This window comes from Brassica napus, chromosome C3, assembly GCF_020379485.1.
Source record: "Brassica napus cultivar Da-Ae chromosome C3, Da-Ae, whole genome shotgun sequence".
Taxonomy (NCBI): domain Eukaryota; kingdom Viridiplantae; phylum Streptophyta; class Magnoliopsida; order Brassicales; family Brassicaceae; genus Brassica; species Brassica napus.
This window is the reverse complement of record NC_063446.1, coordinates 57,208,569-57,235,429: the sequence shown is the minus strand read 5'-3', so window position 1 is coordinate 57,235,429 and position 26,861 is coordinate 57,208,569. Positions and strand designations below refer to the sequence as shown.

Genomic DNA, 26,861 nt, shown 5'->3' with positions numbered 1-26,861 from the left:
AGGGTGATTGGTTAGGATTGTGATTTGGTTGTATAATAGGTTTAGAATTATGATTTGGTTGAATAATTTGTTTTGTTGAATTGATTTAGAATTTTTTTATAATTTTTTTATTTTTTTTGTATTTATAAAATCGATTTTTGTATATAAAATCGATTTTTGTATTTTACAAATCGATTTTTCTATATAAATTCGATTTTTTGGATTTTACAAAAAAAAATTTGTATATAAATTCGATTTTTTGGATTTTACAAAACATTTTAAATATCTATAAAACTTTTTTTGTGATTAAAAACTATTATTTGGGATTTAAAAATATTTTTAATATATATATATATATATTATTAAAACTATTTTTTTGTAATTATTAAACTATTTTTATTTATTAAAACTATTTTTTGTTTATTAGAACTATTTTTATATATTTATTAAATATTTTTAATATATATAAATCTTTTTTGTGATTAAATTATTTGAGATTTTTTAAAAAAAAAAATAATTTATATATTTCTCTATTTATTAAATATATTTTTTTAATTTACAGGTCTCATGATGATCAGACCCGGCCTCGACAGCGTCGTGGTCGTGGTGGTACGGGGAGCCAGTCTCGGGATTCCAGCCATTTTCAGGATTCCCCTTCGCCCCACAGCTCCAACCATACATCTCCCTCTGCTGCACCCGCTCCTGCTCCTCTCGCTCCCGCTGCTGCATCCGCTCCTGTTCCTCCGGGTCCTCCGGGAGTGATGCGTGTTGCGGAGTTGGTTCAACAGCCCGGTCGTGACCATCTTCCGTATCTCACTCCGTATCCACATGGACGGGGTCAAACATGGTAATTAAACATTTTTTTTCTTTAAATTTGGATTCATTATTAACCGTTTATTCTTTTTATTAGGTTCAACCGATCCGGGAACGGGATCAGCGCATGGATCAACCGTATGATGTACTCGGCCCTCGACAGTGGACATCCGACTTTCACTCACTTCCCTACCGACAAGCAGGTTCTGTGGTTTCGTCAGTTTGCGGTAAGTATTCTAATTTTTTACTTATATTTTTAATCTTTAATATAAATTTTCTACTAATTGTGTTTTTTTTTCAGCAAGAGTTCAACTGGAATTCCGATGAGACGCTCTTTATCTATCACCACTTCGTCCATAAAGTTATGGACAACTATGGGAAGCAGATCCACGAGTGGAAGAAGAAGTGGGAAATCAATAAGGTTCGATTTAATTTATTAAACAATTTTTTAATTTATTAAACTATTTTTTAATTTATTAAACTATTTTCTTTTTTTTTTATTAAAAGGTCCCAAAGTCGATGAACGACACGGTCTGGAAGGAGTTGTGTGCGCATTGGGATAAGGAAGAGACGAAAAAAACTTCTTCCACCAACTCCACCAACCGCAGGAGCGACCGTAAAGGGAAGGACATCTACAAGCATAATTTGGGTGCTCAATCTATTGCCACTCTGGGAGATCGCATGGTAAGTTCAACCGCTTTTTCTTCAATTATTTGAGTTTCAGAATTTTAATTTATTGTGCATTTCTTCTAATTTCTAATGTTTCTTTAATTTATGTTTTTTTTCAAGGCGGAAGAAAATGATGGCGAGCCGGTTGATGATCTCGAGGAGGGCGTATACCAACAAGAAGACCGGCCAGATTGATGACGGTCTTGTGAGGGACGTGGTCGACCTGGTCCAAACTCAGGTGGTAGACGAAGTGTCTCAGCTTCAAACCGAGGATGACGCTTCGACGGCTTCGACCAACTTGTCCCGGTTTCGAATCAACGAAATCGTTGAATCCGTAAGTTTTTTTTTTTTTAAAGTTCAATTCATTTATTTCTTGGTTTAAATTTGTAAATTTGGCTATTTTCTATTCAGTCGGTTCCAAAGAAGAAGGGACGTTTGGTCGGTTTGGGTCGTCGCACCCGGTCGGTTCCTCCTTCTTCTGCACCACCGCCCTTTGTTGATCCAGAAGTACTTACGGCTCAGTTGAAGGACAAAGATGATCGTATATCTTTGTTGGAGACCCAGATGGCGGCTCAACAGGCGGGCTATGAGGCACAGAGGAGGCTGAACCAGCAAATGATGGAGATGATGCAGAGGATGTACCCGAACGAGGTGTTCCCGGACGTGCCAGACCCGTAGTTTTTTTTATTCCAAAAACTCGGAATGTTTTATTTTTATTTGTGAAACTTTGAATATTAATTAATATGATTTCAATTTTAATTTTAATTTCATATTTTCGAATTTAAATTTCTGAAATTTTATTTTTTTTTTAAATTAATATTTTTTACATTCCGAGGAAATTAATTATATTTTTTACTCGATCGATCGATGCGTTTTTGGACATAAATCCATCGATCGATCTGTTTACAAAAAAAACGTTCGGAATATACCGAGGGACCTGTTCCTCGGAATATTTTGAGGAATATGTCCGTCGGTATATTCCTATCGATCGATGTATATATGTCCAAAAACGCATCGATCGATGAACATCCGAGGAAATATCCCGACGAAGTTCTCCCTCGGTATATTCCGAGGACATTTCCGACAAACTAGTGATCCTCGGAATTTCCTCGGAAGTTTGTTTCCTCGGAATTCCGTCGGAAAATTCCGAGGGGTTTCCGAGGAAAGAAGAAATTCCGAGGAATTATTTCCGACGACTTGTTTTGTCGGTATGTCGTCGGAATAACGATATTCCGACGAAATTCCGACGATTTTTTCCCTCAGAATCCTTGATGTTTTCTTGTAGTGCATTTAGCCATAAGGATACATCTGTTTCTCGTGTTCTACTATCCCTTAATCTTTCAATCTCATCCTCTACCTTGTTCAACAACACTACTCGATGCCGTCTCCTTTTATGTTTCCAACTCTCCTCCACTGTTGCTTTTATTGAAATCCCCAAGTCAATATGTCTGCCTTCTCCAAGTATATCCTTCAAACAACCCATTGTGGACCAATTCTCAAACCAAAAAGATGTCTTCTTCCCGTCCTTAACTTCCACTTTATACATCCTTTTCGCAGTCTCTCTACACTTCAAAATCTTCTTCCATATCCAAGAGCCAGACTGAGTATTTTCTTTAACCGTCCAAATCGAGCCTTTTCTAATAAAGTATTTTTTCACCCAGTTGACCCACATCGAGCTTCAAGAGAGCAACCTCCATATTAACTTCAAACAGCTTACATTATTTGTTTCCTTCAGCTTCCTTAGTCCCAGCCCTCCCTCTTGCTTTGGTCTACACAGATCAGCCCATGCAACTTTCGCTTTCTTGTGGTTTAACTCCGGGCCCGACCATAGAAATGCAGAGCAAAGCCTCTCAATCTCTTTCAGACAACTACTTGGCAATCTAAACGCAGCCATCCAAAAATTAGCCAAACTTGATATAACAGAATTGATCAGTTGGAGTCTACCAGCATAAGATAAAAACCTTCCTGTCTAAGAACCAATCATTTTCCTTATCTTTTCTATCAACGGCAAATAGTGTAGCACTGTCATATTCTTTGTCAAGAGAGGGAGATCAAGATAACGAACATAAAGCTTACCAGAAGCAAAAGGAAAATGGCTGAGTCTTAGTAGAGATTCTGCTTTAATAGTATAGATAAACAAAACAAGAATCGCTTGAAACTGTATGCGGTGGTTTAACTCTCTACACAGCGTTAGAAAGATTAATGCTTTCTAATCGACAGAGGCAGAACACTTCCCTCCCCCCCCCCCCCCCCAACCTTCTTGCGAGAGATCGAAGAACCGGAGCTGGAGCTCCACACGAACATGACGACACGTATAGGGCCACACTACAGTTTATTAAAAAATAGTGATAGAAGAAGAGAGTGAAAAAACAATCCTCTAACTAAAAACGATATAAAAACTGCGGTTTGTTTAATTTTGCTGTCACGGGAATAATGGCATGACTGGAAAAATAAAATGCATCAGTTGTGGATGCGAGTGTTTATGGTTTCAACTAGAGCGCTACACATCAATCAACTTGCAACGGTTAGTTTCTTGTAGGCATGTGAAACCATCTTCCGCCTGACGACGTACTTAACTCTGATCGCATGTTTTTCTTTGGTCAATATCAAAGCGTGCGTCTTTCCCGACTCTTGACCTGAAATGAAAACGGTTACTCTTTGAGATACGCTTGACGTTTGATAAGCGACGTCAAACTAACAAACCGGCTATAATTGCTCCAAGACGGAAGCTTGTGAGGAAACTCTAGAGATTGTGTAGATATACAAGATTTCCAGTGGGCTGAGCATTTGTTACAATTTAGCGATGATTGGTTCAACTGTAGCTCTAAAAATTTAGCTGTAAAAGTTTAGTTGTATGTAAAATGGTTGTAGTTGTAAAGTTGTTACTGTAGATTTTTTTGCAGAGACTTTTGTTGTAGTTAAATTTGTTGTAGCTGTGGCTGTAGATATTTTAAAATAAAATATGTGAAATCTGTAATGTATATATAAAATAATTATTTTTTTATCAATTAAATAATTTATATTAATATTTTTTTAAAATTCTCAAAGTTTATTGTTATTTAAAATGTGATATGTAAATAATATATATTTTATTTAAAATATTTCAATTGTTTTTACAACACCCAAAATTGAATTAAATATTTATAGATGTTTTTAATTATGATTATCTAATTTATTTGATATTATAGATAGTTTTTTTTATTTCACAGATTCTACAGCGTACAAAAGAAAGCTTTAAGTTTTTTATCTAAAATATATTAAAATACATTTTGCTTTAGTTTTTGTGTTGTAGCTTTAAAAATAAAGCTAAAGCAAGATTGCTAAAAGTTTATAGAAATTTGATTTAGGTTTTAACTATTAAAAATAAAGATACAACATGATTGGTAAAGTTTAGTGATTTAAATGAAGATAAAGTTAAAGTATGGAGATAAAGTCCAACCAATCACCTCCAAAGCTCTGCATAATTAACATCTTGCTGTTTTCAACGCCAATGTTTTGCCAAAACGCTGGTAGCCGCAGCCTCTGTTGTTGGAAGCAATGACAAAATCTTCATCAAAAGATCATCAGGCAATTCACTTAGATTTTTCATATTCCCTTGTGATATTTCTCCTAATAAAGATTACACACTGAAACATCAAACAAAGTTTAGTTACAACAAACTAAGATCGGTCCTCTAGATGGAAAGAAACAAGAAAATAGACCCAAGTAATCAAATCAAGTTTCTTACAAAACCTTTCTGAACCCTCCTAAATTCACAGAGACTATTGTTATTATCGTTTTACTGTTTGAAAATAAAATCAAGTTTCTTACCAAACCTTCTTTCTGTGTGACGGCCAAGCAAACCCTAATTTACAGAGACTTGATTGTTTTTTTGGTTTCCCTGTTTGGTGAGGTATCAAACTTAGCTAGTTTTGAATGACTGTATACGTATATGGTTTTCCTTTTATTTTACACATTATATGGTTTTCCTTTTATAATACGGGCGGTCTTTTATAATACGGGCGGTGATAATTGTTTCAGTATTTTTTTAGTTTTAGTTTCTGGTTTTAAAATTTTAGTTTCATTTCAGCTTTCAGTTTTTGATTTTTAGATTTTGCTGTATGTTTTAGTTTTTCAAAAAATAATTAATACATTACTTTAAAATAATACATCAAAATAGCAATAAAATATTTAGAATTTACCTTTAAAATTTATCAAAATATTATAATTGTTATTACAAAATAACATAAAGTAACATATTTTTAATTGTTTTTTTCTTATAAAAAACTTATGTTATAGTAAGTATAAACCATAATAAATATATAAATTACATAAAAATAAAAAATATTTTAACATTGGAAATTACTTAGAAAATTTGCTTATATAAATTATTTAAAAATTTTAAAGCTATGTAAAGAAGGGGGGGGGGGGGGGGGGGAGAGGGTTATTGGTAAGTGAATTCTCATAAACTTTGAAAAATTTGAGATTCCATTGCTATTTGTTATTGGATTTCAAAATTTTTAATAGAATCCAATGTTATTGGTTTAAGAATTTTCAAAATCCATTCAGATCTCTTGTTATTCAAAAAGTTTAGTTATTATTGATTCAATAATTCTTACTCAATCAAGTGTTAATGGGAGATGAATTCTATTCATTTTTTATTCATAAGACTTAACTTTCAAAATATCCAAATATCTATTGCACATTAAAATCTCAAATTATATGTCCAAAACTATAATTCATTACATTTTATATACTTTTATATTGTTTTATCATTTTTGAATATATACTTATATTTATAAATATTAAAATTTTAAAATAATTTTTTAAAAATAGTTTCAAAAAGCATTTTTGATTTTTAAAAAGAACATTTGACAAAAAACAATTGACAAAGAAAATTCGAAAAATTATTTAAAAAATTATAAAAAGATCAAATTTATAAAAATATAATTTGAAATAAAAAAAATTTTATTATTATTTTTTTTTTTACTATTTATATATCTGTAAAGCAAAATGTAAAATAGTCTTTTGTCTTTTTAATAAACTTTTTTTGGTCATTTTATTCTTTGATTGTTCTTTTTGTGACAAAAGAAACTAATTAAGAGAATTGCTCAATTTTGTATGTATCACTATTATTATATTTTAATTTGAAAAGCAAAATAAATAATCATGCTATATGATTTAGGAAAAAAATTATATATTTACTTTACAGAAAAAGAATGATAGAAAGTAGGTAATACAAATTTATGAAAATCTATACCAATTTAAAAAAGTTATAGTCAAATTTCATAAGTCAATCTATATAAATTTTCACAATCCACGTAACTTTATTAAATCAATCAATTCTTAAAATTCACGAATTCTATACAAATTCATCTCCCAATAACCCCTCCTTAATATCAATTGTTAGTTATTAAATCTTGATAGGATGAAAAATTATTTTTTTTAAACTAATAATATTGAGTTATAAACCATTATGTTTGTTTAAAATAAATCACAAATAAAAAATGTAGAATTTTATATTTTATTATTGAAATATATTAACACATTATGTTTGTTAAAAATAAATTAAAATTTTATTAACTTTTTTTAAAAAAAATTATTGAACTTTGTAAGTTACAAATTTTTCTAATTTTTTTAAAAAAATTAATATCTATATAAATAATAAAAATAAAAATCCTTCAGTAAAGAGTTTAACAAACATATGCATGCATTTAACTAGTGTTGATATATATATTTTTTTTGAGATAGTATTGATATATTACATTTGTATAGTTACAACAAAGGTAGTCGTGCACATTTTTGAAACCAACAAAACATGGATTTTATAGGAAAACTCTTTTGTTGAAATCTTGATTGGCAATAAAATAAGTTTTAGTTTTTCTAAATTGTAGGGAATTAACGGAGTGAATAGAATTCGGCATTCCAACTTTACTTTTTTTTTTCTTTTCTTGGGAACTATTTCCTTTTTAATAGCATAATTAAAATATATTTTGATCAAATTAATTTGAATGTGTTTGGTTACACATCTAAAATCTAGTTTCCCTATTTTATAGGAAAACTATTTTGTTGAAATCTTGATTAGCAATAAAATAAGTTTTAGTTTTTTTTTTAAATTGTAGGGAATTAATTTTTGGAAATCTTGATTGAACAAAGTAATTTTTGAAAACAAAAACCAAAAACCAATTTAATGGAGGAACGGAGTGAATAGAATTCGGCATTCCAACTTTACTCTTTTTTTTTGGAACTATTTCCTTATTAATAGAAGATGTAAATATTTTAATAAATATAAAGATATATTCCAAATCTCTTATATATTAAAGGAGAAGCATTGTAATAAATGCGTTCACATTAAACTGGACACATGTCATATGTATAAGCATTGTAATAAATGGGTTCACACTAAAACGGACACATGCCACATGTAGAGAATTTCTCAGCCAAACTTACATAAATATGTCCACACTATGTATTTTACGTATCCCCTATATATTATTTGTGAAACATTACAACTTCTTTTTGTAGCCACATGTCATCACTAGGATGATTCTTAGAATTATTAGAGAAATGAGTTGGTCCATCTAATTATATAATAAGCTTTTTATTAAACTAACCATAAATTCATTATTAATGTCATTTATTATTTCCTTAAATAAAGATTACGGAATTGCCTAATGTGGGTAAAGTATATATTACAATTAATGATTTTGAATAATAAAGATCTGATTAAAAAAATGTATCTTCTATCAATTTTTTTAAATTTAAAACTATTAAAATAATTTTTTTAAAAATACAATAACCATATTATAAAAATTTATATTTTTTTGTATATTTTATATTTTGAATTTTAAAAATGACTATAAATTACTAAAACTGTTAAAAGTCTCACATTCAAATTTTGCGATCCATGGTTTAAAATTTTTGTTATGACAAAATACAAATGATTACAAAATCATATAAGTAAAAGTCTAATTTAATTAATCATTAAGATTTAAAATATATATGTAAATATATATCATTCTAAATTAAACTATAAACCATATTGAATAAATAAATATTTTAGTTTCAAAATTTACTTTGAATAATTTTTTTTGATAAAAGTTTTGAACTAACATTGATAATTTTTTTTAAATTATCAATTACTAAAATTATTAATCCTACAATAAAAATTTTGTTATCAGTAATTTAAAGTTTTTGCTATTAAAAATACACATGATAAAAAAAATATGAGTGGAAAGCATCATTTAAAAAAAAATAAAAAAATAAAATAGACATTAATATTAAAAATATACTATGTATGTTAATATCATTTAAATTTAATTACATATCCTATCAAGTTTTTTTAAAAAAAATGTTTGGATTAATAAAATTGATTTATACATTTGCACCAATTTAATTATATATGTAATAGTTACTGACTTTTAATTATTCAATATATATTTATTATTTCATAATATTTAAGAACATATAATACATAAAATAATTTATATATATAATGTTTATCCCGCGCAAGGCGCGGATTTTAATCTAGTTTTAATATAAAACTCACATGCATAGTTCATTTTTACGTTATTTTTACTGTTTACGAATAGAGCTGGATAAATTATTCATAAATTTTGATTCAATTCGTTATTCGTTTTGATTCGAACCGAAAAATCTGGATATCTGTTGCTCTACAAAGCAAATCAAATGCTAAAATGCAATATCCATATAAAAAAAAAACAAATCACAAATATCAATATTTAAAGGAACGGATATCCAATTTGATTTGTTATATGCATATATATATATATATACATATATTTAAATAATTATATATAAGTTATATATTATAGTTTATATAAATTTTACAGTATTTTTGTTCTTAAATAATTTCATTTTAAGAATTTTATTTTTCATGTATTATTTTGAAAAAAATGTCATTTAATATTAATTAACAGTATCTTCATATATTTATCAACCATCTTTATATACTTTTACATACAGATACATGTGTACATTGACCTTAACACCTTATAACTAAGTATTTACCAAAACTTAAATATCTAATATTTTTGGAAGTTAAAATATTCTTTTTCTTAATGCTTCTTTCACTATCGACCAAATTGTAATAAAATGATTTGTCTTAATAATTTTTTTTCTTCTGTTTTTTTAACTATTATTCGTTTAGATACTATAATATGAAATCATTGGTTCGACATCACGACTATCTAAGATTCATAACATGAAAACAAACAAATAATAGTACTTTTTCATTATCAGAGGAAAAAAAACCAAAAACATCAATCATTTTAACCGAACAAACCAAATAAATATTGATTTAAAATGATAGTTATATTTTAGGGGATTAAAAACAAAAAAAACAACCTAAAACCGAACCGATATCCAGATTAAACAGATTAATGTCTCTTTATTAAAAAATAACGAAACTAATAATCACATTCCGCGCAAGGTGAAGGTTATTATCTAGTTAAAATATATTTTTGATCAAATTAAAATTGAATGTGTTTGGTTCGGGGCTCTTAGTTTGTTGAAGGAATGTTTTTGAATCCGGTTAAATGATTAAATGGAGCAATAATTGGAATAACTGAATTAAAATGACCAAAATAGCATTTTATTTTTTAAAAAAATTAAAATATTTTTATTTTTCAAAATTTGAAATCTTATCCCAAAACCTCACTCCCCAACTCTAAACCCTAAAACCTAAACTCTAAACTGTAAACCCTAAATCCTAAACCCTAAACCGTAAACTCCACCCTTTAACTCTAAACCCTAAATCTCATCCCTAAACTCTAAACCCTAAACCCTAAACCCTAAATCTTAAACCATAAACTCCAACCCTTAACTCTAAACCCTAATGTGTAAATTAATTTACCATTGGGGTATAAGTGTATATTTATCTCTTTTTATAAGACATTAAGTGCTATTTTGGTCATTTTTATTATTAGAAGCTATATTTGTGACAAAAACTTTTTTAGTGCTATGCGGTCATTTTTTCTATATTTTCGATCAAATTAAAATTGAATGTGTTTGGTTCGGGGCTCTTAGTTTGTTGAAGGAATGTTTTTGAATCCGGTTAAATGATTAAATGGAGCAGTAATTCGAATAACTGAATTAACCACGGGTGAAACAATTAAACCGGGTTATATATAAATATCGGACCAAAGGGAAACAAGTCGTCTCCTTGTCCATGAGCATCGAATTCAATCAGATACGATGGAGAGCGAGAGCAGTGAAGAAGAGATTGCTACCTCAGGGATCCCAAGAGGAGGCCCAATCTATCTTCCCAACATGGTGGGACAAGTTTCCACTGTGCCCGAGTTTCAATCTTCGTATCTCAGTCTCCTCCACGATTTGGAAACTCAATTAGCTTCCTCCTCCTCTCACCAACATGATCTCTCGTACGTATTCATTCACTGGCTCTCTCTTTCTTTTTTCTAATCAGTATCAATGAAAAAAAATTTTATGTAATTTTGGGATTGTTGTTGATGCAGAACTGATGGTCTCAAGATTTATACTGATGAGGAACTCACTGATATGGCTCTGAAGGAAGCCTTTAAGGAAGATAGCCTCTCTTTACGGGATGATGATACTCTTCCTCTAAACGAGCTCGAGCAATCTCAGATCGTTTCTCACCCGTAAGCTATCGCTTATGCTCTTTTCTTGTGTGAATCTTTGGTAGAAAATCGAATTTGGGATGTGTAGCTTTCTATTAGTGTGTGTGCTTCCATGGTGGTTAATATTATAGGTTGTGGTAATGGTCAGTGAGTGCTTCTAGAGCCAAAGCAACGTTTTTGACTTAAAGAAAATTGTGGAACGGTGACAAAACGATTTTTATATGCATCCTGCAGTGAAAATCCATCAGCTGAGAACGAAAGAGGTACGAAAAGAAGGCGGACGGTAAAGACAGGTGCAGTGAAGAAGGCTGAGGTGAAGAGAACAGTAAAGAAACCTGAGGTGAGTTTATGTGAGCTAGATTTTACTACGAGCTTTGGTGTAGTTATGCTGATGGCTTTATTTGCAATCTTTTATGATTGAAACTGGTCTTTATTTTTTTTTTTTGGTTTCAGGAACCTTATATAGCCAGAGTAGAGCAGCTTGCTAAACTTAAACAAAAGCAGGATGAGGATAAAGCACATGTGAGGCTACACTGCTTCAGGTCTGCTATTACTATTTCCATACTCTAGTTTGATCATGTATATGTCTATCTTATATGTTTTTGTGCTGATGATAACACAGTTTTTGACTTTCGTTCAGCGAAACTTGGGAAGATGTTGAAGATGCAAGTACATCTCTAGAAAGCTTTGAGAAGTTGCAATCTCTGAAGTCCATTGATAACTATACGGCAAGTGATTCTTCCCTTTCAGTTCCTTTTTTTTTAATTTGCTACTCACTGCTCATTCATCCTGCTAAACAAGTATCATATTCCTGTTTACACAGCTGGTGAAGCCATCAGAGATCCAGGGGACAGTAGATACGCTATTTCCTGAAGTCATTCTGTGTGTTGAGATTTATAACAATCGCAAATCCAAGGTAACTGCATTGTTCTCTACATCTTTAACTCACTATAATATACCCTTTTTTTTGAGAAATCAACGCCTTCTTCAGCCCATGTAGATACTAAATCTGTTCAGTCAGTTTAGTTGATTAGGCATAGATGCAGTATGCATATGCAAACACCATTAATAATAGTATCTGTGTGAATTTTTTGTCCAGACCCAAGAATTTTTGGTTCTGGGACGTCAAATGTTAACTGAATTAAAGGACAAGATACACTGTGTTACAGACCAGGTGATGGAAAAGGCTGGAAAGTATGATCCTTCTGGATACTTCCTCATTGAAGTAAGAACTTATCTTTTTCATTTTTCTTATCTTTTGATGGCTGACTTAGTTTAGCTCTTCTTCTGTGATCTAACTAGATGCTTGTTTGCTTGTTTAGGATATCTTTCACAACGATTTAAGGAATCGCAAGGCAACAGATTACAGCAAACCTATACTAAACTGGCTATGGAACTCAAAAGATGAAGCACTTAAAAAATGGGAAGGCATTATAACGGGAGAACTACAGCAAAAGCAGAGAACGGCTCTCGGTGTAACGAAAGCCATGGATTTACCTCGTTTTGGATCTGCAGAGATGCAGAGTACTCGCTTCTGTGATTTAAGATTCAGACTCGGAGCTAGTTATCTTTACTGTCATCAGGGAGATTGCAAGCACATGATAGTGATAAGGGACATGAGGCTGAGTCATCCAGAGGATGTTCAGAACCGAGCGGCTTACCCGAGATTGATATATCAGTTGAAAACGAGGGCTCAGAAATGCAGCGTTTGCAAGATATACAGAGCTTCAAAGGTTGTGTTGGATGACAAGTGGGGAAATGAGAATCAATGCTATTACTGTGATATTTGTTTTGGCCATCTTCACAACGAGGGTGGTCCTCTGTATTGTGACGTCCCAGTCTTTGATTATGTGTATGAGTAGAGATTCATCTCGTTACAGAATATCATTAGAAGATAGAAAGAAGAATATAGTTGCAGATGCACGAAGCATGAGTCTTTTGTTTTTGTTTTTTTAAATCGAAGTACGAGTCTTTTCTTGTTTACACAATACAAAAAAAAGATAAATAGAAATGTTTATGTTTAGCCTATCTGAAATAGAGGAGATTCCTTGAATCTCTCTGTCTTCTCAAATTCAAAACTGAAATTTGTGTCCTCTCCAATCTAGAAAACGTCAAAACAAGAACAGCAGAACAAAACTAATGTTTTAGAAGTATTGTTGTTGGAACACCCAAATAACATTTTTTCATTGTTGAATATAACTCGTCTCAAGAACAAACTCATAAAGACAAAAAAAAAAAAAAAGAGGTTAGTTTTGGACAGATAATGGGAGCATATAGAGCAGAAGATGATTATGATTACCTCTTCAAGGTGGTCTTAACCGGAGACTCCGGCGTTGGAAAATCTAATCTGTTATCTCGTTTTACCAGAAATGACTTCAGCAACGACTCACGTGCCACCATCGGTGTTGAGTTCGCCACACGTAGCATCCAATGCGATGACAAGATCGTCAAGGCTCAAATATGGGATACCGCCGGTCAAGAAAGGTACAAAAGTTAATCCAAGAACGTGTTCTTAACACATTTTCGTAAAACATATTTTCGTTTTAGGTACCGAGCCATCACGAGCGCTTATTACCGAGGAGCCGTTGGTGCGTTGCTAGTTTACGACGTAACACGCCACGTGACGTTCGAGAACGTCGAAAGATGGCTAAAGGAGCTAAGGGACCACACGGACGCGAACATTGTGATTATGCTCGTTGGTAACAAAGCTGATCTTCGTCATCTTCGAGCCATCTCAACCGAAGATGCCAAGGGGTTTGCGGAGAGAGAGAATACGTTTTTCATGGAGACTTCTGCGCTTGAAGCTCTGAACGTTGAGAATGCTTTCACCGAAGTTCTCACTGAGATTTACAGAGTGGTTAGCAAGAAAGCACTTGAAGCTGGAGACGATCCAACCACTGCTTTGCCTAAAGGACAGACGATTAACGTCGGAGGCAGAGATGATATCTCGGCTGTTAAAAAACCTGGTTGCTGCTCTGCTTAGATACAACCATTGTATTTTATTTATTCAACATTTAACAATTTCACAAATTTCTTGCAAATCTGTATACATACATTCTTGGAATTATCAGACAAACAAAGTTATTACACTAAGGTTTTTTCTTGTTAAGTTTATACTCTACAATGGCTTGCTTTGTGATCTCCCTCCCTCCCTCTTTCTCTCTACTTCAAAAGATCGATGATTCTCGTAGATGTGCCATTGTTAATGCACCATCTCTCATGTCACGCTGCATTTCCCCATCTGCAACAAAAACAACCTGATCAGTTTATGTCTTGTAATGGCTAATGACAAAGCTAAATACAGCAAACAAGAAGAAAAATTCCAGATTTTGAATGCAATTGTTGCAGCAGGACCGGCCCTGAGCTTAGCTAGACAAAAAAAAAAAAAAAAAAATATATATATATATATAAATATAAGTATGTCTTCGAGCTCTTTGGATCAAGCAAAGAATCCATATGAGCTATATAACATTCGAAATCAATCCTAAGCTCATAATCAAGAAGATATATACTAAACCCTAAGAATCGAGATTCACAGTTGATATAACATGAAACTCACCTGGAAAATCATTTCTCTTCATCGGGTTTAGGAGACTTAGAACCTGATTGAAGTGAAGGAAGAGGATTAGAGCCTTTGATGATCCAACCGAGTCCGAAGAAGACGCCGCCGGCGAGTATCGCAGTTCCCCAAGCGTGTGAGTACCACTTGCTGTACTGCCTTATCGCGAACTTCCACTGCTCCCTCAGCGTCGCCTGATCCGGGTTCACCGACTCTGGCCGGTTAGGATACGTCATCCTCTGACCCGAGAAGCTCGAATTCGATCCGATCTCCGTCGCCGGTTTCTTCGCCGACGAAGAAGCGGCGTTGTTGCTGTTATCGGGGATTTGGCTCTTCTTCTCAGACATTGTCGATCGTTATCCTTCAGATGCTGAAATGTAACCTATATTATTAACTAAAGGCCACAGACACGTGGCGGTTGATAAATGCCATAAGACAGTTTACGACAAATATGATACCGGCACGTGTCGGTTGAGAAGTAACGTCGCGTGTTAGGAGCTCACTTGCTCCTATCAGTTGTAATACGACGGCGTTTGGTTGCTTCGTGACTTCTAATAGCCACCGACACGTGTCGGTTGTTAGGAGCTCACTTTCTCTCTCAGCTGTAACTTGTAACTGTAACTAAACGACGGCGTTTGGTTGATTCGTCGACCTCAGGCTCAAACCCAACCCCTTAGGGTTTAGGAGGACTGTGATTTTGATTTTTGATTTTAATCAGTTCATCATCAATGGCTTCCGCTACTACTTCTTCTCCTTCCCTTCTCTTCCCTTCTCGAAATTTCGCATCTTTTCCATCAATTCCACTCCATAGAAGCTCCGTCTCCTTCATTCGCTGTATCTCCAAGAACCCTTCTCCGTCCGCCATCACCAGCGAAGACGACATTCTCCGTTTCGTGGCGAACTCCGACGGAAAGGCACTTCCATGCGTGCGGACCTACGAGAACGATTCAGCTCGGCTGAGCCTTGTCGGTACAGTAGCTTTCGACCAGGCTTTAACCGCGGCTGCAGCCGACGGTGGCGAAGCAGCCGATGAGCACCTTCGTGAAAACGTCCCCGTCATGGTGGTTGAGACTGTTTTCCCCGGAGGATCCGACCCGAAGGCTACTGTCTCAACCCGATTGGTAAAGTTTAAGTTTTTAGCCTGAAGCAATGCGACATTGATTCTATGTTGTGACATGTCAAGATCGCTTTTTTACAGTTCTTGCCTACTAAGAAAGTTAAAGAGCGAGCTAAAAGGCTGAGGAGATCTCTCTCCGAGGATCTTTCCACCGGAGATTTGTCAAAAAACATACTTGCGATGACTTTCAGGCAAGTGGTTCTCCGACATTTGTGGAACTTTCAGCTTGTTTTGTTTGGACCTGGAGCTGAAAGAGAAATGGGGGATTACCAAAACCCTCGTGAGGTTTCGACGTCCTTCACTGTTAGCTCATCAGATGAACGGGTTATATCTGTTATTGCAGAAGTTATATGCATCTCCGCTCTCCAAAACACAGAGAAGCATTTCCTCGATGATTATATGGGGAAAGCCAAGTTTCCCTTTTTCAAGTGGTTAACGAAACACAGGAAGATTGCTTCAAGAGACTCCTCGGTTGTACTGCATAAGGTTTTCGATGATGAGCTAAACGAGAATGCAAACCAATTGCTCGAGTATTTTCAATCGAGCAAGGAAAACTTCAAAGTTTCGGACGCAAGGCAAAGAAGTCGGTGGTGGAACTTGTCTGCTAGTTCTAAGTTGGAAAAAATTGGTGGCGCTGGGTTTAGTAGTTGGGCAGGTGAGTATCTCCCTGCTTATCGATTAGAGATTGATAGTAATATACTTGGGGATGTAAAGCTTGAAGGCTGGAGAAAGTCTAGTGAGAATAAATGGGAGGTTCTTCTAACCCACTCCCAAATGGTAACGACATTTTCTCTTTCTTAGCGTTTGCATCCCATCTAGACTTTTGTTCCTGATGCTTTGTGTGACATGGAATGGCATCGTCTTAGACAATGTAGAATCTATCACAAACGTAACAAGTAGAGGCTGATAGATTGTGTGACAATTAAATCTAGCAAGATGAACTATATTATCAATCCTACAATCTGGTGCATTTATAATTTATTCTTCTGCTTCATTTTATGTGCTCTCTTGTGACTAAGCCTAAGGTGTTTGTTTCCACGCATGTTAATTCATGCGGTCCCCTATATTCCTGACATTTGTTATAAAATTCTTTAGGTTGGATTGGCTGAAGCGTTGGATATTTACTTTGAAGATATATACTCACTTCCCAGGAAACAGCTACCATGTGATGCTTTTGGAAACTATGCAAACTTACCCAGTGAAAAGGTATTTTGACTATGGGACTACTAAAATCTAGGCAGTCTTTCGGCTCATGGTACTTTGGTACCTGACTGCCTGGTGATGTATATGTAGTCAGAGCCAGTTTTGGTAAATCAATGTTTGTAAATCACTTGCTCTATTAATCGGCCTGCTTCAGACTAAACTATGTTTCAGTCTGCACAATGTATTCATGTTTACTAATAGATTTTGTAGCATATGTTAATTAAATGTTTATAATTTAGTAATATTGGCTTAGGTTTGGTAGCTTTGCTTGTGAAACTTGTGCTAACCCTTCTGGTTTGTTTGTTCTCTGTTGGCAGAGAGGATTGTCTTTGTTGAAAATGATATCTGTCACCGTGGCCAGTGGAATTCTTCTCCTTGCCGTGAGTGCTGCGGCTCAATTCTCTATCCCTCAGAAAAGCGAGAGAAAGTATCCTGGAAAACGCCAAGATATTTCATGGTCAGAGAGTGAACTGTTATCTCATCAATCTTCAGATACCTCCGAGGTATGATGAACTCTATACTGAGATCAATCTTAAACATTTACTTCTGTTATCATCCGGCGTCCTCTTCTTCTTCTTTTTTATCGCGTTTTCATTTCATTTTTTCTTTAAAACTAAAGTCTGCGACTTCTAATGAGTGTAGTTGGAGTCATTCTGTGGATTAGTCGTCAACAAGCTTAAGGATGCATACTCTTGGGTAGGAGAGATAACCGTAGAAAGCAGCATAGGGGCTTGGATTGGAGAAGTACCTGATTACTTAAAAGAAACTAGCAGAGCTAAAGCCACTGAAGATAACGTTGGTACAGGCTCTTCTCTTCTGGAGAAACTCAATGAAGATGCAAAAGCATCTGCGCAAGAAATCGCTACTTACCAGGTAATCTAAGTGAGATGAGTCAAGCATAATCTTTTAACAAATTGAATTCTTCATGATTGTTGGTTCTTTGATGGAAAGCAGGTAGTGTTATCATCCGAGGGTAAGATTATAGGGTTCCAACCGACTAGCCGTGTGGCTGTGAACCACTGGTCTGCTAATCCTTTAGCTAAAGAACTTTACAGGGGAAGAAAACTCTCACCTGGTAACTTCATGATTCTCTTCCTCTTCAATTCCTTAATCTTAATGTCTTTCCTACCCCTTAATGATGATAGTGTGTGTTCATTATCCCTGTTACAGGGCTTATCGAGCGTGGTCTCAAGAGTGGACGACCTCCGACAAAAGTAGTTGTGTTGGAATTGTTAATGTCTGTGAATTCAGATCGTCCTTTTGCATTGGTCAGACCATTACTGCCACAATAAAACCATAAGTGCCCCTAGTCTCTTTAGATGAAAATTTACAATACATGTAGAATATGATTTATTGCTTATATAAAACCGGTTATCTCATTCAACAGAGGTTTACGTTGTCTTGATTGTTTAAGAACGACAACGATGATCAAACTGTATACCCCATCGGTTACATTAAACCGGAATGTCAGTGAATCATAAAAACAGTCTTGTTCTCCAGTTAACTTTCCTGCTTTGGGTTAGAAGAGACGAGCTCTTAAACTCCAGGACAGTCTTCTGCATTTCCTTGTTATATATATATATATAAACTCCATGGATAGAGATAGTTATAGTTATATAAGAAATAAATATACTAGTCATGTAGAAGCGTCTTCTGCTGCTGCCAGATTAAATGCTAAGCAACAGGTTTTCTTCTCAATTAACATAAAAGTCAGTTAGGTTTCCGACAAGATAGTTAAACTCTTCACCTACTCCATGCTCATTGGTCTGCTCTACTGTGTTCTGAACATTTCCAGTGGCCACTTTTGTGTTCACTTTAGTCCTTCCTTTGATGCAGCGTTTGTTGTTGTTGTTTTCTTGAGGGAACTCAGCAGTGAGTCTTCTCATCTGTTTCTGCAGATCAGCCACTGACTCGGTTGATAATTTTCCCTTTGAGTTCTTCTTCCCATCAACAACGAGCTTGAGCTCGAGCCTGTACAAGGCACAAGCATCGCACTCGTTGATCTCGTACTCGTAAAGATGCCATTCGAAATGGTGAAGAGGCTGTGGATCCATGTAGTAGGATCTCTTCAGCCCTCCAAACTCGCTCATGACCTGTTTGCGTGACTCGTGCCAGCCGCGGCCGTTGTAATCCGGTAAAGATCGTTGCTTCCTGTTCCCGCTCTCAAAGGCCCTCCTTGGCTTGTCAAAGAATAGCCACTCCCTTAGTGTCTCACTCTCTAGAACCGTGAGATCAAAGAGCTCTATAGTCACCACAAGAAAATCAAGATTCAGTTCGAGAATGGTGTCAAACAGAGCAAAAAGCTTACCAGGAGCATTCCATGGAGATTTAGCAGTTGCAGCTCCTTCACATTCAGGAATACCGACATCTTTCCCTCCAGCCTTTGCGCTGAGAGTAGCAAAAAGCAGACCATCTTTCAAACCAATGCCTCCAGGACGCACAACCGGATTCATACCCGGTGGACCTTCATTGAAAGCCAGTGCAGCGTGGAAGCTGCTGCAGTAATCCTGGAACCAGTCGAGTCCTTGAGCAGGCCTGGGACAGTCCCAAAGAGCACATTTTGGACCCAAGAACGCAGAGGGTGGAGGACAGATTGTTGGGATGAAAGCAGATATATCCAAAGGACCCCCTACACCATAACCAGGACAATCATTGAAACCACCATTGAAGTCTGGTTCAAACTCTTGTTGCAGATTGTAATCCAGATGAGCTGTTCCATCCAAGTTGTTGCCAACTACTAAGGGAGGATCTTTGCAATGATCAGCCAATGGACCATATGGTTCAAGATTCTGATCAGTAGGCTCGGGCTTGGGCGCAGCTAATTTGCTAGTTGCATCATCTTCCTCATCACAGAGCTGAAGCAGCCGACAAATGTCTGTTGAGAAAGACCCCAGAGTACCACCACCCTGCTAAGGAGTAAGGACACAACTAAAACTCAAAAACAAGAAAGAAACTAAAAAGCCATGTAACACATTCGCCATCAACCATGCATGTTACAAGAATCAACAAGAATGAGTAGATTATTATTACATGTTGCAAGGATGATGCTGGAGACGGCTCGTTGAGCTCTGACTTCCACTCACGAAGCATCAGATTCACTTGCTCCTCAAGCAGTGTCACATCAAGAGCGCTGCTCTCTCTCCTTGCAAACTGAAGATCCAACAGCATGCCTTGCAGATCATCAACACGGTTCTTGGCCTTATCCTTGAACAGCTTGTGAGAAACAGATCTGCAAGTAGTCTTAGATCGTTTCCCCGTCATTAAGAAAAAGTCTCTCCAATCACACAGATACTTGTAGAACAACACAAAGGGACAAGATAATTAAAACCCCACAAAGGAATAAGAGAGCGTTGCTTGCTTCTCTTCTTCTCTTCGTTCTCTACTTTTCCTTTTATAAACAGAACTCAATGAATTAAAAAAGACGACCATGTATTATTGTCTGTCTTGTAATGACCATGCTGTTTATTCCTAATTAATACCGTATATTTTAATCACTATTGGCGACTTTTAACCATCATTTTTGAAAATAAAATCTAAAAATACCTTATGGATTTTCTTTCTTCTTTAATTGGTTTGCTCATGTCATCATCCTATATAAACACCTTATGTTATGAAAGTTCTGAAAGAAATACTATCTTTTTTGTAAGATGTAATTTTGCAATTTTGTTTTCAATGGAATAAGCCATAGCTTAATTATGTGCATGTGCCTTAACAATTTTATATTTGAAGTATTTCTTTGATTATATTGCCACTAGGGACTTTTCTTTAAATTCGTTTTTTTCAAATTTTGACTATTTTGTTTTCTTTGGAAAAAAAAATTCAGATACTTTTAGTCGAGTTTGACTAATATTATTTTGTGAAATTATGTGTTATATTTAAAAGGCCACTAATAAACAAAATTCAGATACTTTTAGTCTAGCTAAAGATGGATCGTTTTCAAAGAACGCAGAAAACTATATATTTTGGGTAAGTGATAACAAAATTAGATGCAAAAGAGAAAGAGGTGGGAAGAACGATGAGGTATTGGCAAGGAATGGAATAAATAGCTTTGTTTCCACTACATATGTTCCTCCATATTCATATTCCTTTTTTTTTGTGATGCTCATTTCTTTTCATCATATCATTTACTTTCATATTCATCAATGGTCATATTCTACATTTATTTTATTTATTATTTCCTTTTCATATACATAATGTCTTTGGTTTTATGCTAACATTCGTCACATTTTGACCATATACGGTCATATATGTAGAGATTATGAAGGGCACATATGATTAAATCTGATGTAGAGTTGTAGATAGAGTGACAAAGATATATATAATTTGGTGTCTCTCTCTCTCAAAGTCACTTTCCTAATGAATTCGTCATTATCCAAGCATTGCCTACGAGCAATGCCAAATCGAAGCAAACAAAAGTTGAAAACGCAAAGAAGTAGGAGCAATGAAACCTCAACATCAAAACCTTTTTTATTTGTCACCTAATTTGACTAGATAGTTGTTATAAAGCAGATTGTTCTTAATGATGAAGAGTACATGTATGTATCGATCTACAAGAAAATGAAGGAGAGAATTTGGAAACTCCTCGCTCTTCAAGAATCATTACCAGTATTTTATTGTAAACTTTGGTCGAGTCTTGGCCATTGATTAAGATGATGATGATTCACTGGATTTTGCGTCTGGATTTTGCGTCTTGGTAGCAGTACCGGGTTGCTGTTTTACCTTAAAAATACCGGTCAGTCCCCGTGCCTTAGCAAGCTCTTCAACCTCCGCTAGTTTGCTCTGGAGATGAGCCATTTTCTTTTCCAATTCTTCATCTTTTATTCTTAACTCCTGCAACCTCAAAATTGTTACTTATTTTCCTACTCTTTTGATCTCCTTCTGGTAAAATTCTTAACTAGTTGCAATCCTAATTTGTTTAACATATTTACAAGAATCATTCATACAGCTTACATCAATGATAATGCAAGCTACTAAGTAACGTAACGAAAGATAAATCATGAGGAGGAAAAAAAAAAGAAACTACACTAAAAAAGTGTACCTCAAGTTCCTGCTTACGGGCTTCCTCTTTTCTAGCTTCAGAACGGGAACTTCTCTGCACCTCAAAGATAACAACGCCTCCACCGACCTGTTCATATATAATCTACTGTTAGTTCTACATAGAAGAACACCCCTCAAGACCAGGTCTTTTTTCATCTGACACTGACACTGACACCATCTCACCCACTCAAACCAAAGGGAAACCAATTGATGGAAGAAACTAACAGACACTCAGTGACACAGGGAAGCACCTGATGCTATCAGAGAAAACTTACTAGGAAAACAGAGAAACAAAACAAGAATACACAGTACTAAGAAGTAAACATCATGGCACATAGAGAGAGACCTTTACTTTAGCATGAGCAAGAGAGTAGATTGAATGAAAACAAGAGATGTTTGAGAGAAAGGGAGTACGGCGAAGATGAAGAGCTCTCCGATGAGATCAACAGCAGCTTGAACAGCTTTTTCCTCGTTCAAGGGACGAATCTCCACATCGGTGGCGTGCCCATATATCCTCCTCTGTATCTGCGTCGTCACCCTGTGGTTCCTCTGCCCATCACATTTTTCAATCGCACAAATCAAAATTCCAGATCACAACGAACTCGACAATGATGAGAATCTGGGATTGGCATCATCACCTGGGCGAAGTTGATGATGGATTGGCGGAACCTGGGATGAACCTTGGCCTGGTGCTTCAGCTGACTTGCCAATGGCTTACTTATCGTTTTCACCAGTAGCGTCCCCAGCTTCATCAACGGCAGCACCATCTTCCTCTTCCTCCTAGAGAATGCGAAGAATCTGATCTATTAAAAGGGTGAGCAAAGAAGAATCATGACATGGCAGAAGAAGAAGAGAGTTCTGAATCGTCTCTTATCATTATTTTATATTGCCAATTACTCCTTGTCTTTCTTTTTCTTCTTTCCCTGGGTCCTTCAGTCTCTAAATGTTACAATTAGACCCCCTTTTTGAAAATGTTTTTTTTTTTTTTTTTTTGTGTGGAAATTCAGAGATTTATCTTCACTTAAAGACTTTAATAGACCTTGGAACAATGCATGATCTAACAAATTCGGTTAGTATGGGGAATTGTGTTTCTAAGTTTGGAGTAGCCTTGCGAATATTTTGATCAAATCTTGTTTACTTCTTCTCAAGCATTAAAGATACAATACAGTACGGTTCAATCTCAAAGAATTTACCATAGTAGAAAAATCAAACATTATTTTTAATGCACTTTTTCTGTTTCACCACACAAGTATCATAACAAGTAACATCAAAAAAAAAAAACTATTCTGCTGTGATGTTTAGGTCAAGAAGACGAGAACGAATAGGATGATGAACAAGACGAGCAAGAAACATATCATCATCATCTGCCCTTTCGCTCCTGCTTTCTTCATCACCATCCCCACTTTTTTCTGTACAAAGTCTAGCCTGTTCTTTGTACTGTCCATCTCCGTTCCCAGTTCATCTATTATTCTCTCCTGCACCACACATCCAATAGAAAGAAAATTTGATGTTTCTCATCTCTGCCAGATATTAAAACTGTTATATCTATCTTTCTCTCATGTTACTTACCTGCGCAACGAGTTCATCATGTATAGTAAGCCCCACTCCTCCAATCCTCTCTACACTTTTACTCAGCTCATCCAGTTCTTCGTCTTGTTGCCTGAAGTGCCGCACAAAAAGTTGATATCAAGTTACAGCACTACTCTCTTTGAACAAAACTATTCTACAAATTCTTCATCGAGCAAAAGGCATTGTAACCTCATCAAGCAAAGGAGAGATTTTAAAGTAATGTACAGAAACAATGAACGAGATTTTTTTTACTTTATCAACAGCATTTGCCTATCTGATTCTGAATGTACAAATCCATCATCATCTCTTCCCCCATACTGATCGTATCTACTTGCTCCACTCGAGTTTGGCATTCTCATCAGCTCTCGGCGCACTTCACTTGCATTACCAGCACCAGCACTACCCTTACCAGCTAGAACACCAGTCTTCACATTCCGCACCTTTAAAAAAAGTATCATAATCACAAGTCAGCTAACAACACACTTACGCCACTCTCTAAAGGAGTAGTCAATATAAACTTGGAATCATAACCTGTGTCCTAGCATTACTAGTCCATCTCCTCCGTCTTTCAAGCTCAGCTTCATCAATGCCATACAAGGCAGGATCTTTTGCTGCAACGGCCACCGCTTTTTCCAGCTCATCTACCTTCCTATCAGTAAAGACAGCTTCAATAGCCATGGAAAAGGACTCTAATTTGCACTGCCAATTTCCTTATTCTACTGGATGTACCGTACCTGCCACTCAATGCTACCACAATTAGCAAGAAGCTCCTTGGTGACGTGGACTTGATCGCCCATTCCCGGAGAGACACGCTCCCATTTGTGGAATGTAGATTGCAATTTATCAATCTAACAAAAGCACCCCATCAAATGAAACATTTAATCAACGTCCTAACAAAAGAAACATGTCTTGTTCCAAATCCAAAACAAAACTTACAGAATCTTGGATCTCTTCTTTAACAATGTAGAATGGATCTTGCGCTGAAGACATCCCCCACACAATCTGTGATACCTTAATACACCAAAACAAAAACACAGCTGGTTACTAACTGAAAATGATCAACGATTAGATCCAGAAATATTCCGATGGCTAATCTAAGCTAAAAGCTTTCTACTTTAGAACGGGGGAACAGATTTATGAAAATCTCTCTACTTTAAGATCGACACAGACCTTAGAGAAAGCTTATGTTTAGATTATTGCAAAAACAGATTTGGTGTAAGAGGAATACTGAAGAAGAAGAAGCCTTTCACCTGGTAGGGAGGAGATCAATCGAAACGAGAGGCGGTGCAGATCGTGGAAGGAGGAACAAATTGAATTCCTCCGGCGTGGAGGGGGATCGCAGAGAGCTCTTACCTTTGGGCCTATTCGGAGAAACTTACAAAGCCCAATAACAACCCAATAAAGCCTCTTTTCGGAGACTATGAAATAAATGGTTGAAGCTTATGTTGTAGCACACACAAAAAGCTCAACATGACTCATGACAACAAAGCCCACAAGTCATTGGTGAGTTTTCGCCTTTTTGGTAATATATGCATTCGACGAAGTACAGTACTAGTCGATGTGTAAGATTTGTCAAAATGTGGAGAACTTAACCATGTGGCTTCGACAGGCCCACTTTGAAAGCCACGTGGTCGAAGTAAAGGTGTCAAAATGAGCTATAGCTCATGAACTGGTTCAGTTCGGCTCGTTTATTCATGAACATGATCTCTATATTTTAAGCTCATTTAATAAATGAGTGTAATGATCGAGCTTAAATTAGATCACGAGTTATATGAACGATCTTTAATAAACATGAGCTGGCTCATGAGCTCATTCTTTTTTATACTTACAATTATATATTATATTATATATATATATATATTATATATTATATTTGGATAACTTCTATTTTTTATGTAAAAAAAGATAATTTCTATATTTATTATATTTATCTTCTAAAATTAAAATATCAAAGCAAATATTCTTAAAAGATAATTTCTATATTAATCATATTTATCTTCTAAATTTAAACGTAAAAGATACATATAAGTAATATGGAAATTAAACTTTTAAAAGTTATCTATAACTTTTTCGAAGAAAGAAAGAAGAAACTATATTGTTTAGGAATTATCAAAATCTTCTATATAAACCCACATTAACCATATCATCTCTCTCACAAACTTCATTGATTCCAAATTTGACATACCTCTCTCACGCTTTTGCTTATCGTTTCAGAACTCTCGGTAAGTTATGATTAATAGTTTTGGATCATTAATTTTGCTTTAATTTAATTTATATTAAGTGTTTTTTTATTTTATTTTTGTCATGTGTTGGTTTTTATTTAGTATTTAATATTTATGTTTTGAATTTTTTTTAATATTTCAATTTTAAACAATATTATAGAAGTTATTTTTATCACTATTTAATTTAATTTATAATTATTATTTTTATGTAGATCAAGAGTTAACTCATTTAACTCATGATCTAGATGATCTGAGTTCGAGTTTACATATTGAAATTCATATAATAAATGAGCTGAGCTGAGCTAGCTCATGAAAGAGCCGAGCTCGCTATAAGCTGAGCTGAGTTGAGCGAGCTAACTCATTTTGATACCCTAGGTCCAAGGTGCAAGTGTGTACCGTGTGCCTGTGGGTCACCCATACTCAATAACTCATGTCTGTGATCATTTCGCAATCCTGGCCTTATCTTTTGAGCTCTTGTCCCTACTATGCTTCCATTTTTCTATAAATAATGTGTTTCGTACCAACCATTTATTAACCAAGATAATAATTATTAGAATGAGATGAGTTGCTTGGATTTGGTTTTTAAGAAGTTGCGTAGTTGCATCCGTATATGACAATAATAATTCACAAGGATAAAATGGAAGAGTGATGAAAACATTTTGTAGAATCTATACTGAACTTCATCATGCAACATGTTGACAAATAACAAAACTGAATTGCAAAAAAAAAAAGAGAAAGAAAGAAAGAAAACAAAAATGAGAAATGATTTAGAAAGGGACGTAAGTGAAAGAGACAAGGCAAGGTGAGGTGTCAATGTCCCTCAATGAATGATACTCTCTACCAATGTAAGTGAGCTTCAATGCTTTTTGAGCCCACTTCTAATCCCCTCAACTAACAACAGCTCATCTTCAGATTCTTTTTTTTATCTATCTATGTTCCTTAAAATCACCTTTGTGTAAGTAAATTATCCACTTAGATTAATCACACTGCACATATAACGGTGAGATGTCAATGTTTTTTTGTTTTGCTTTGTTTTGTACTCAGCAGTAGAAGTTATCCTTTAGCTTTCTGTAATGTCAGCATTACTAATTCCAAGT

General features: G+C 35.0%; 7 protein-coding genes across 10 annotated transcripts; 3 read left to right on the top strand and 4 right to left on the bottom strand.

Annotated features, from left to right (window-relative positions):
* Positions 1 to 10,609: 10,609 nt before the first annotated feature.
* On the top strand, positions 10,610 to 13,085 carry LOC106389633 (snRNA-activating protein complex subunit). Its single transcript, XM_013829946.3, has 8 exons — positions 10,610 to 10,841; positions 10,935 to 11,078; positions 11,292 to 11,397; positions 11,511 to 11,599; positions 11,698 to 11,785; positions 11,881 to 11,973; positions 12,157 to 12,282; positions 12,380 to 13,085. Exons 1-8 carry the CDS (start codon positions 10,657 to 10,659, stop codon positions 12,917 to 12,919), a joined length of 1,371 nt encoding a protein of 456 aa, XP_013685400.1. The 5' UTR covers positions 10,610 to 10,656; the 3' UTR covers positions 12,920 to 13,085.
* A 99-nt stretch (positions 13,086 to 13,184) lies between these two features.
* Positions 13,185 to 14,453, top strand: LOC106386022 (ras-related protein RABA1i). Its single transcript, XM_013825914.3, has 2 exons — positions 13,185 to 13,541; positions 13,605 to 14,453. The coding sequence occupies exons 1-2, from the start codon at positions 13,321 to 13,323 to the stop codon at positions 14,038 to 14,040; spliced, it is 657 nt and encodes a 218-aa protein (XP_013681368.1). The 5' UTR covers positions 13,185 to 13,320; the 3' UTR covers positions 14,041 to 14,453.
* Positions 14,037 to 15,018, bottom strand: LOC106386023. The gene is made up of 2 exons (XM_013825915.3): positions 14,617 to 15,018; positions 14,037 to 14,298 (listed from the first exon to the last, which is right to left on the bottom strand). The coding sequence occupies exon 1, from the start codon at positions 14,961 to 14,963 to the stop codon at positions 14,625 to 14,627; it is 339 nt and encodes a 112-aa protein (XP_013681369.1). The 5' UTR covers positions 14,964 to 15,018; the 3' UTR covers positions 14,037 to 14,298; positions 14,617 to 14,624.
* Positions 15,019 to 15,233: 215 nt separating this feature from the next.
* LOC106389634 lies at positions 15,234 to 18,320 on the top strand. The gene is made up of 7 exons (XM_013829948.3): positions 15,234 to 15,737; positions 15,815 to 16,510; positions 16,829 to 16,939; positions 17,254 to 17,439; positions 17,579 to 17,809; positions 17,891 to 18,011; positions 18,107 to 18,320. The coding sequence occupies exons 1-7, from the start codon at positions 15,345 to 15,347 to the stop codon at positions 18,226 to 18,228; spliced, it is 1,860 nt and encodes a 619-aa protein (XP_013685402.1). The 5' UTR covers positions 15,234 to 15,344; the 3' UTR covers positions 18,229 to 18,320.
* Positions 18,270 to 20,363, bottom strand: LOC106389635 (transcription factor VOZ1-like). Of its 2 annotated transcripts, none has more exons than XM_013829949.3 (3): positions 19,967 to 20,363; positions 19,245 to 19,845; positions 18,270 to 19,178 (listed from the first exon to the last, which is right to left on the bottom strand). In XM_013829949.3, the coding sequence occupies exons 1-3, from the start codon at positions 20,195 to 20,197 to the stop codon at positions 18,631 to 18,633; spliced, it is 1,380 nt and encodes a 459-aa protein (XP_013685403.1). In that variant the 5' UTR covers positions 20,198 to 20,363; the 3' UTR covers positions 18,270 to 18,630. The 2 variants fall into 2 exon arrangements, with proteins under 2 accessions (XP_013685403.1, XP_013685404.1); XM_013829950.3 differs by having other exon boundaries at positions 19,245 to 19,842; positions 19,967 to 20,360.
* A 1,015-nt stretch (positions 20,364 to 21,378) lies between these two features.
* LOC106389636 (OPA3-like protein) lies at positions 21,379 to 22,860 on the bottom strand. Its single transcript, XM_013829951.3, has 4 exons — positions 22,612 to 22,860; positions 22,388 to 22,522; positions 21,975 to 22,061; positions 21,379 to 21,766 (listed from the first exon to the last, which is right to left on the bottom strand). The coding sequence occupies exons 1-4, from the start codon at positions 22,738 to 22,740 to the stop codon at positions 21,581 to 21,583; spliced, it is 537 nt and encodes a 178-aa protein (XP_013685405.1). The 5' UTR covers positions 22,741 to 22,860; the 3' UTR covers positions 21,379 to 21,580.
* Positions 22,861 to 23,168: 308 nt separating this feature from the next.
* Positions 23,169 to 24,974, bottom strand: LOC106389637 (syntaxin-61-like). Of its 3 annotated transcripts, none has more exons than XM_013829952.3 (7): positions 24,793 to 24,974; positions 24,479 to 24,553; positions 24,277 to 24,390; positions 24,074 to 24,187; positions 23,795 to 23,982; positions 23,543 to 23,633; positions 23,169 to 23,448 (listed from the first exon to the last, which is right to left on the bottom strand). In XM_013829952.3, exons 2-7 carry the CDS (start codon positions 24,530 to 24,532, stop codon positions 23,272 to 23,274), a joined length of 738 nt encoding a protein of 245 aa, XP_013685406.1. In that variant the 5' UTR covers positions 24,533 to 24,553; positions 24,793 to 24,974; the 3' UTR covers positions 23,169 to 23,271. The 3 variants fall into 3 exon arrangements, with proteins under 3 accessions (XP_013685406.1, XP_013685407.1, XP_022555666.1); XM_013829953.3 differs by having other exon boundaries at positions 24,479 to 24,544; positions 24,793 to 24,927; XM_022699945.2 differs by having other exon boundaries at positions 24,713 to 24,816.
* Positions 24,975 to 26,861: the final 1,887 nt, after the last annotated feature.

Bases quoted from the DNA above. Each gene is read 5' to 3' on its own strand.
- LOC106389633 (XM_013829946.3), top strand. From the start codon at position 10,657: ATGGAGAGCGAGAGCAGTGAAGAAGAGATTGCTACCTCAGGGATCCCA. The intron at 10,842-10,934 runs GTACGTATTCAT...TTGTTGATGCAG, and splicing joins TCTCACCAACATGATCTCTC to AACTGATGGTCTCAAGATTT. The intron at 11,786-11,880 runs GCAAGTGATTCT...CTGTTTACACAG, and splicing joins AGTCCATTGATAACTATACG to CTGGTGAAGCCATCAGAGAT.
- LOC106386022 (XM_013825914.3), top strand. From the start codon at position 13,321: ATGGGAGCATATAGAGCAGAAGATGATTATGATTACCTCTTCAAGGTG. The intron at 13,542-13,604 runs GTACAAAAGTTA...TTTTCGTTTTAG, and splicing joins GATACCGCCGGTCAAGAAAG to GTACCGAGCCATCACGAGCG.
- LOC106386023 (XM_013825915.3), bottom strand. From the start codon at position 14,963: ATGTCTGAGAAGAAGAGCCAAATCCCCGATAACAGCAACAACGCCGCT.
- LOC106389634 (XM_013829948.3), top strand. From the start codon at position 15,345: ATGGCTTCCGCTACTACTTCTTCTCCTTCCCTTCTCTTCCCTTCTCGA. The intron at 15,738-15,814 runs GTAAAGTTTAAG...GCTTTTTTACAG, and splicing joins CTACTGTCTCAACCCGATTG to TTCTTGCCTACTAAGAAAGT. The intron at 17,810-17,890 runs GTAATCTAAGTG...GATGGAAAGCAG, and splicing joins AAGAAATCGCTACTTACCAG to GTAGTGTTATCATCCGAGGG.
- LOC106389635 (XM_013829949.3), bottom strand. From the start codon at position 20,197: ATGACGGGGAAACGATCTAAGACTACTTGCAGATCTGTTTCTCACAAG. The intron at 19,846-19,966 runs GTAATAATAATC...CTTACTCCTTAG, and splicing joins CAGCATCATCCTTGCAACAT to CAGGGTGGTGGTACTCTGGG. The intron at 19,179-19,244 runs GTAAGCTTTTTG...TGGTGACTATAG, and splicing joins ATCTCCATGGAATGCTCCTG to AGCTCTTTGATCTCACGGTT.
- LOC106389636 (XM_013829951.3), bottom strand. From the start codon at position 22,740: ATGGTGCTGCCGTTGATGAAGCTGGGGACGCTACTGGTGAAAACGATA. The intron at 22,523-22,611 runs GTGATGATGCCA...TGTGATGGGCAG, and splicing joins CCATCATCAACTTCGCCCAG to AGGAACCACAGGGTGACGAC. The intron at 21,767-21,974 runs GTACACTTTTTT...TTGAGGTTGCAG, and splicing joins CCCGTAAGCAGGAACTTGAG to GAGTTAAGAATAAAAGATGA.
- LOC106389637 (XM_013829952.3), bottom strand. From the start codon at position 24,532: ATGTCTTCAGCGCAAGATCCATTCTACATTGTTAAAGAAGAGATCCAA. The intron at 24,391-24,478 runs GTAAGTTTTGTT...TGCTTTTGTTAG, and splicing joins AAGAAGAGATCCAAGATTCT to ATTGATAAATTGCAATCTAC. The intron at 24,188-24,276 runs GTACGGTACATC...ACTGATAGGAAG, and splicing joins GTGGTAGCATTGAGTGGCAG to GTAGATGAGCTGGAAAAAGC.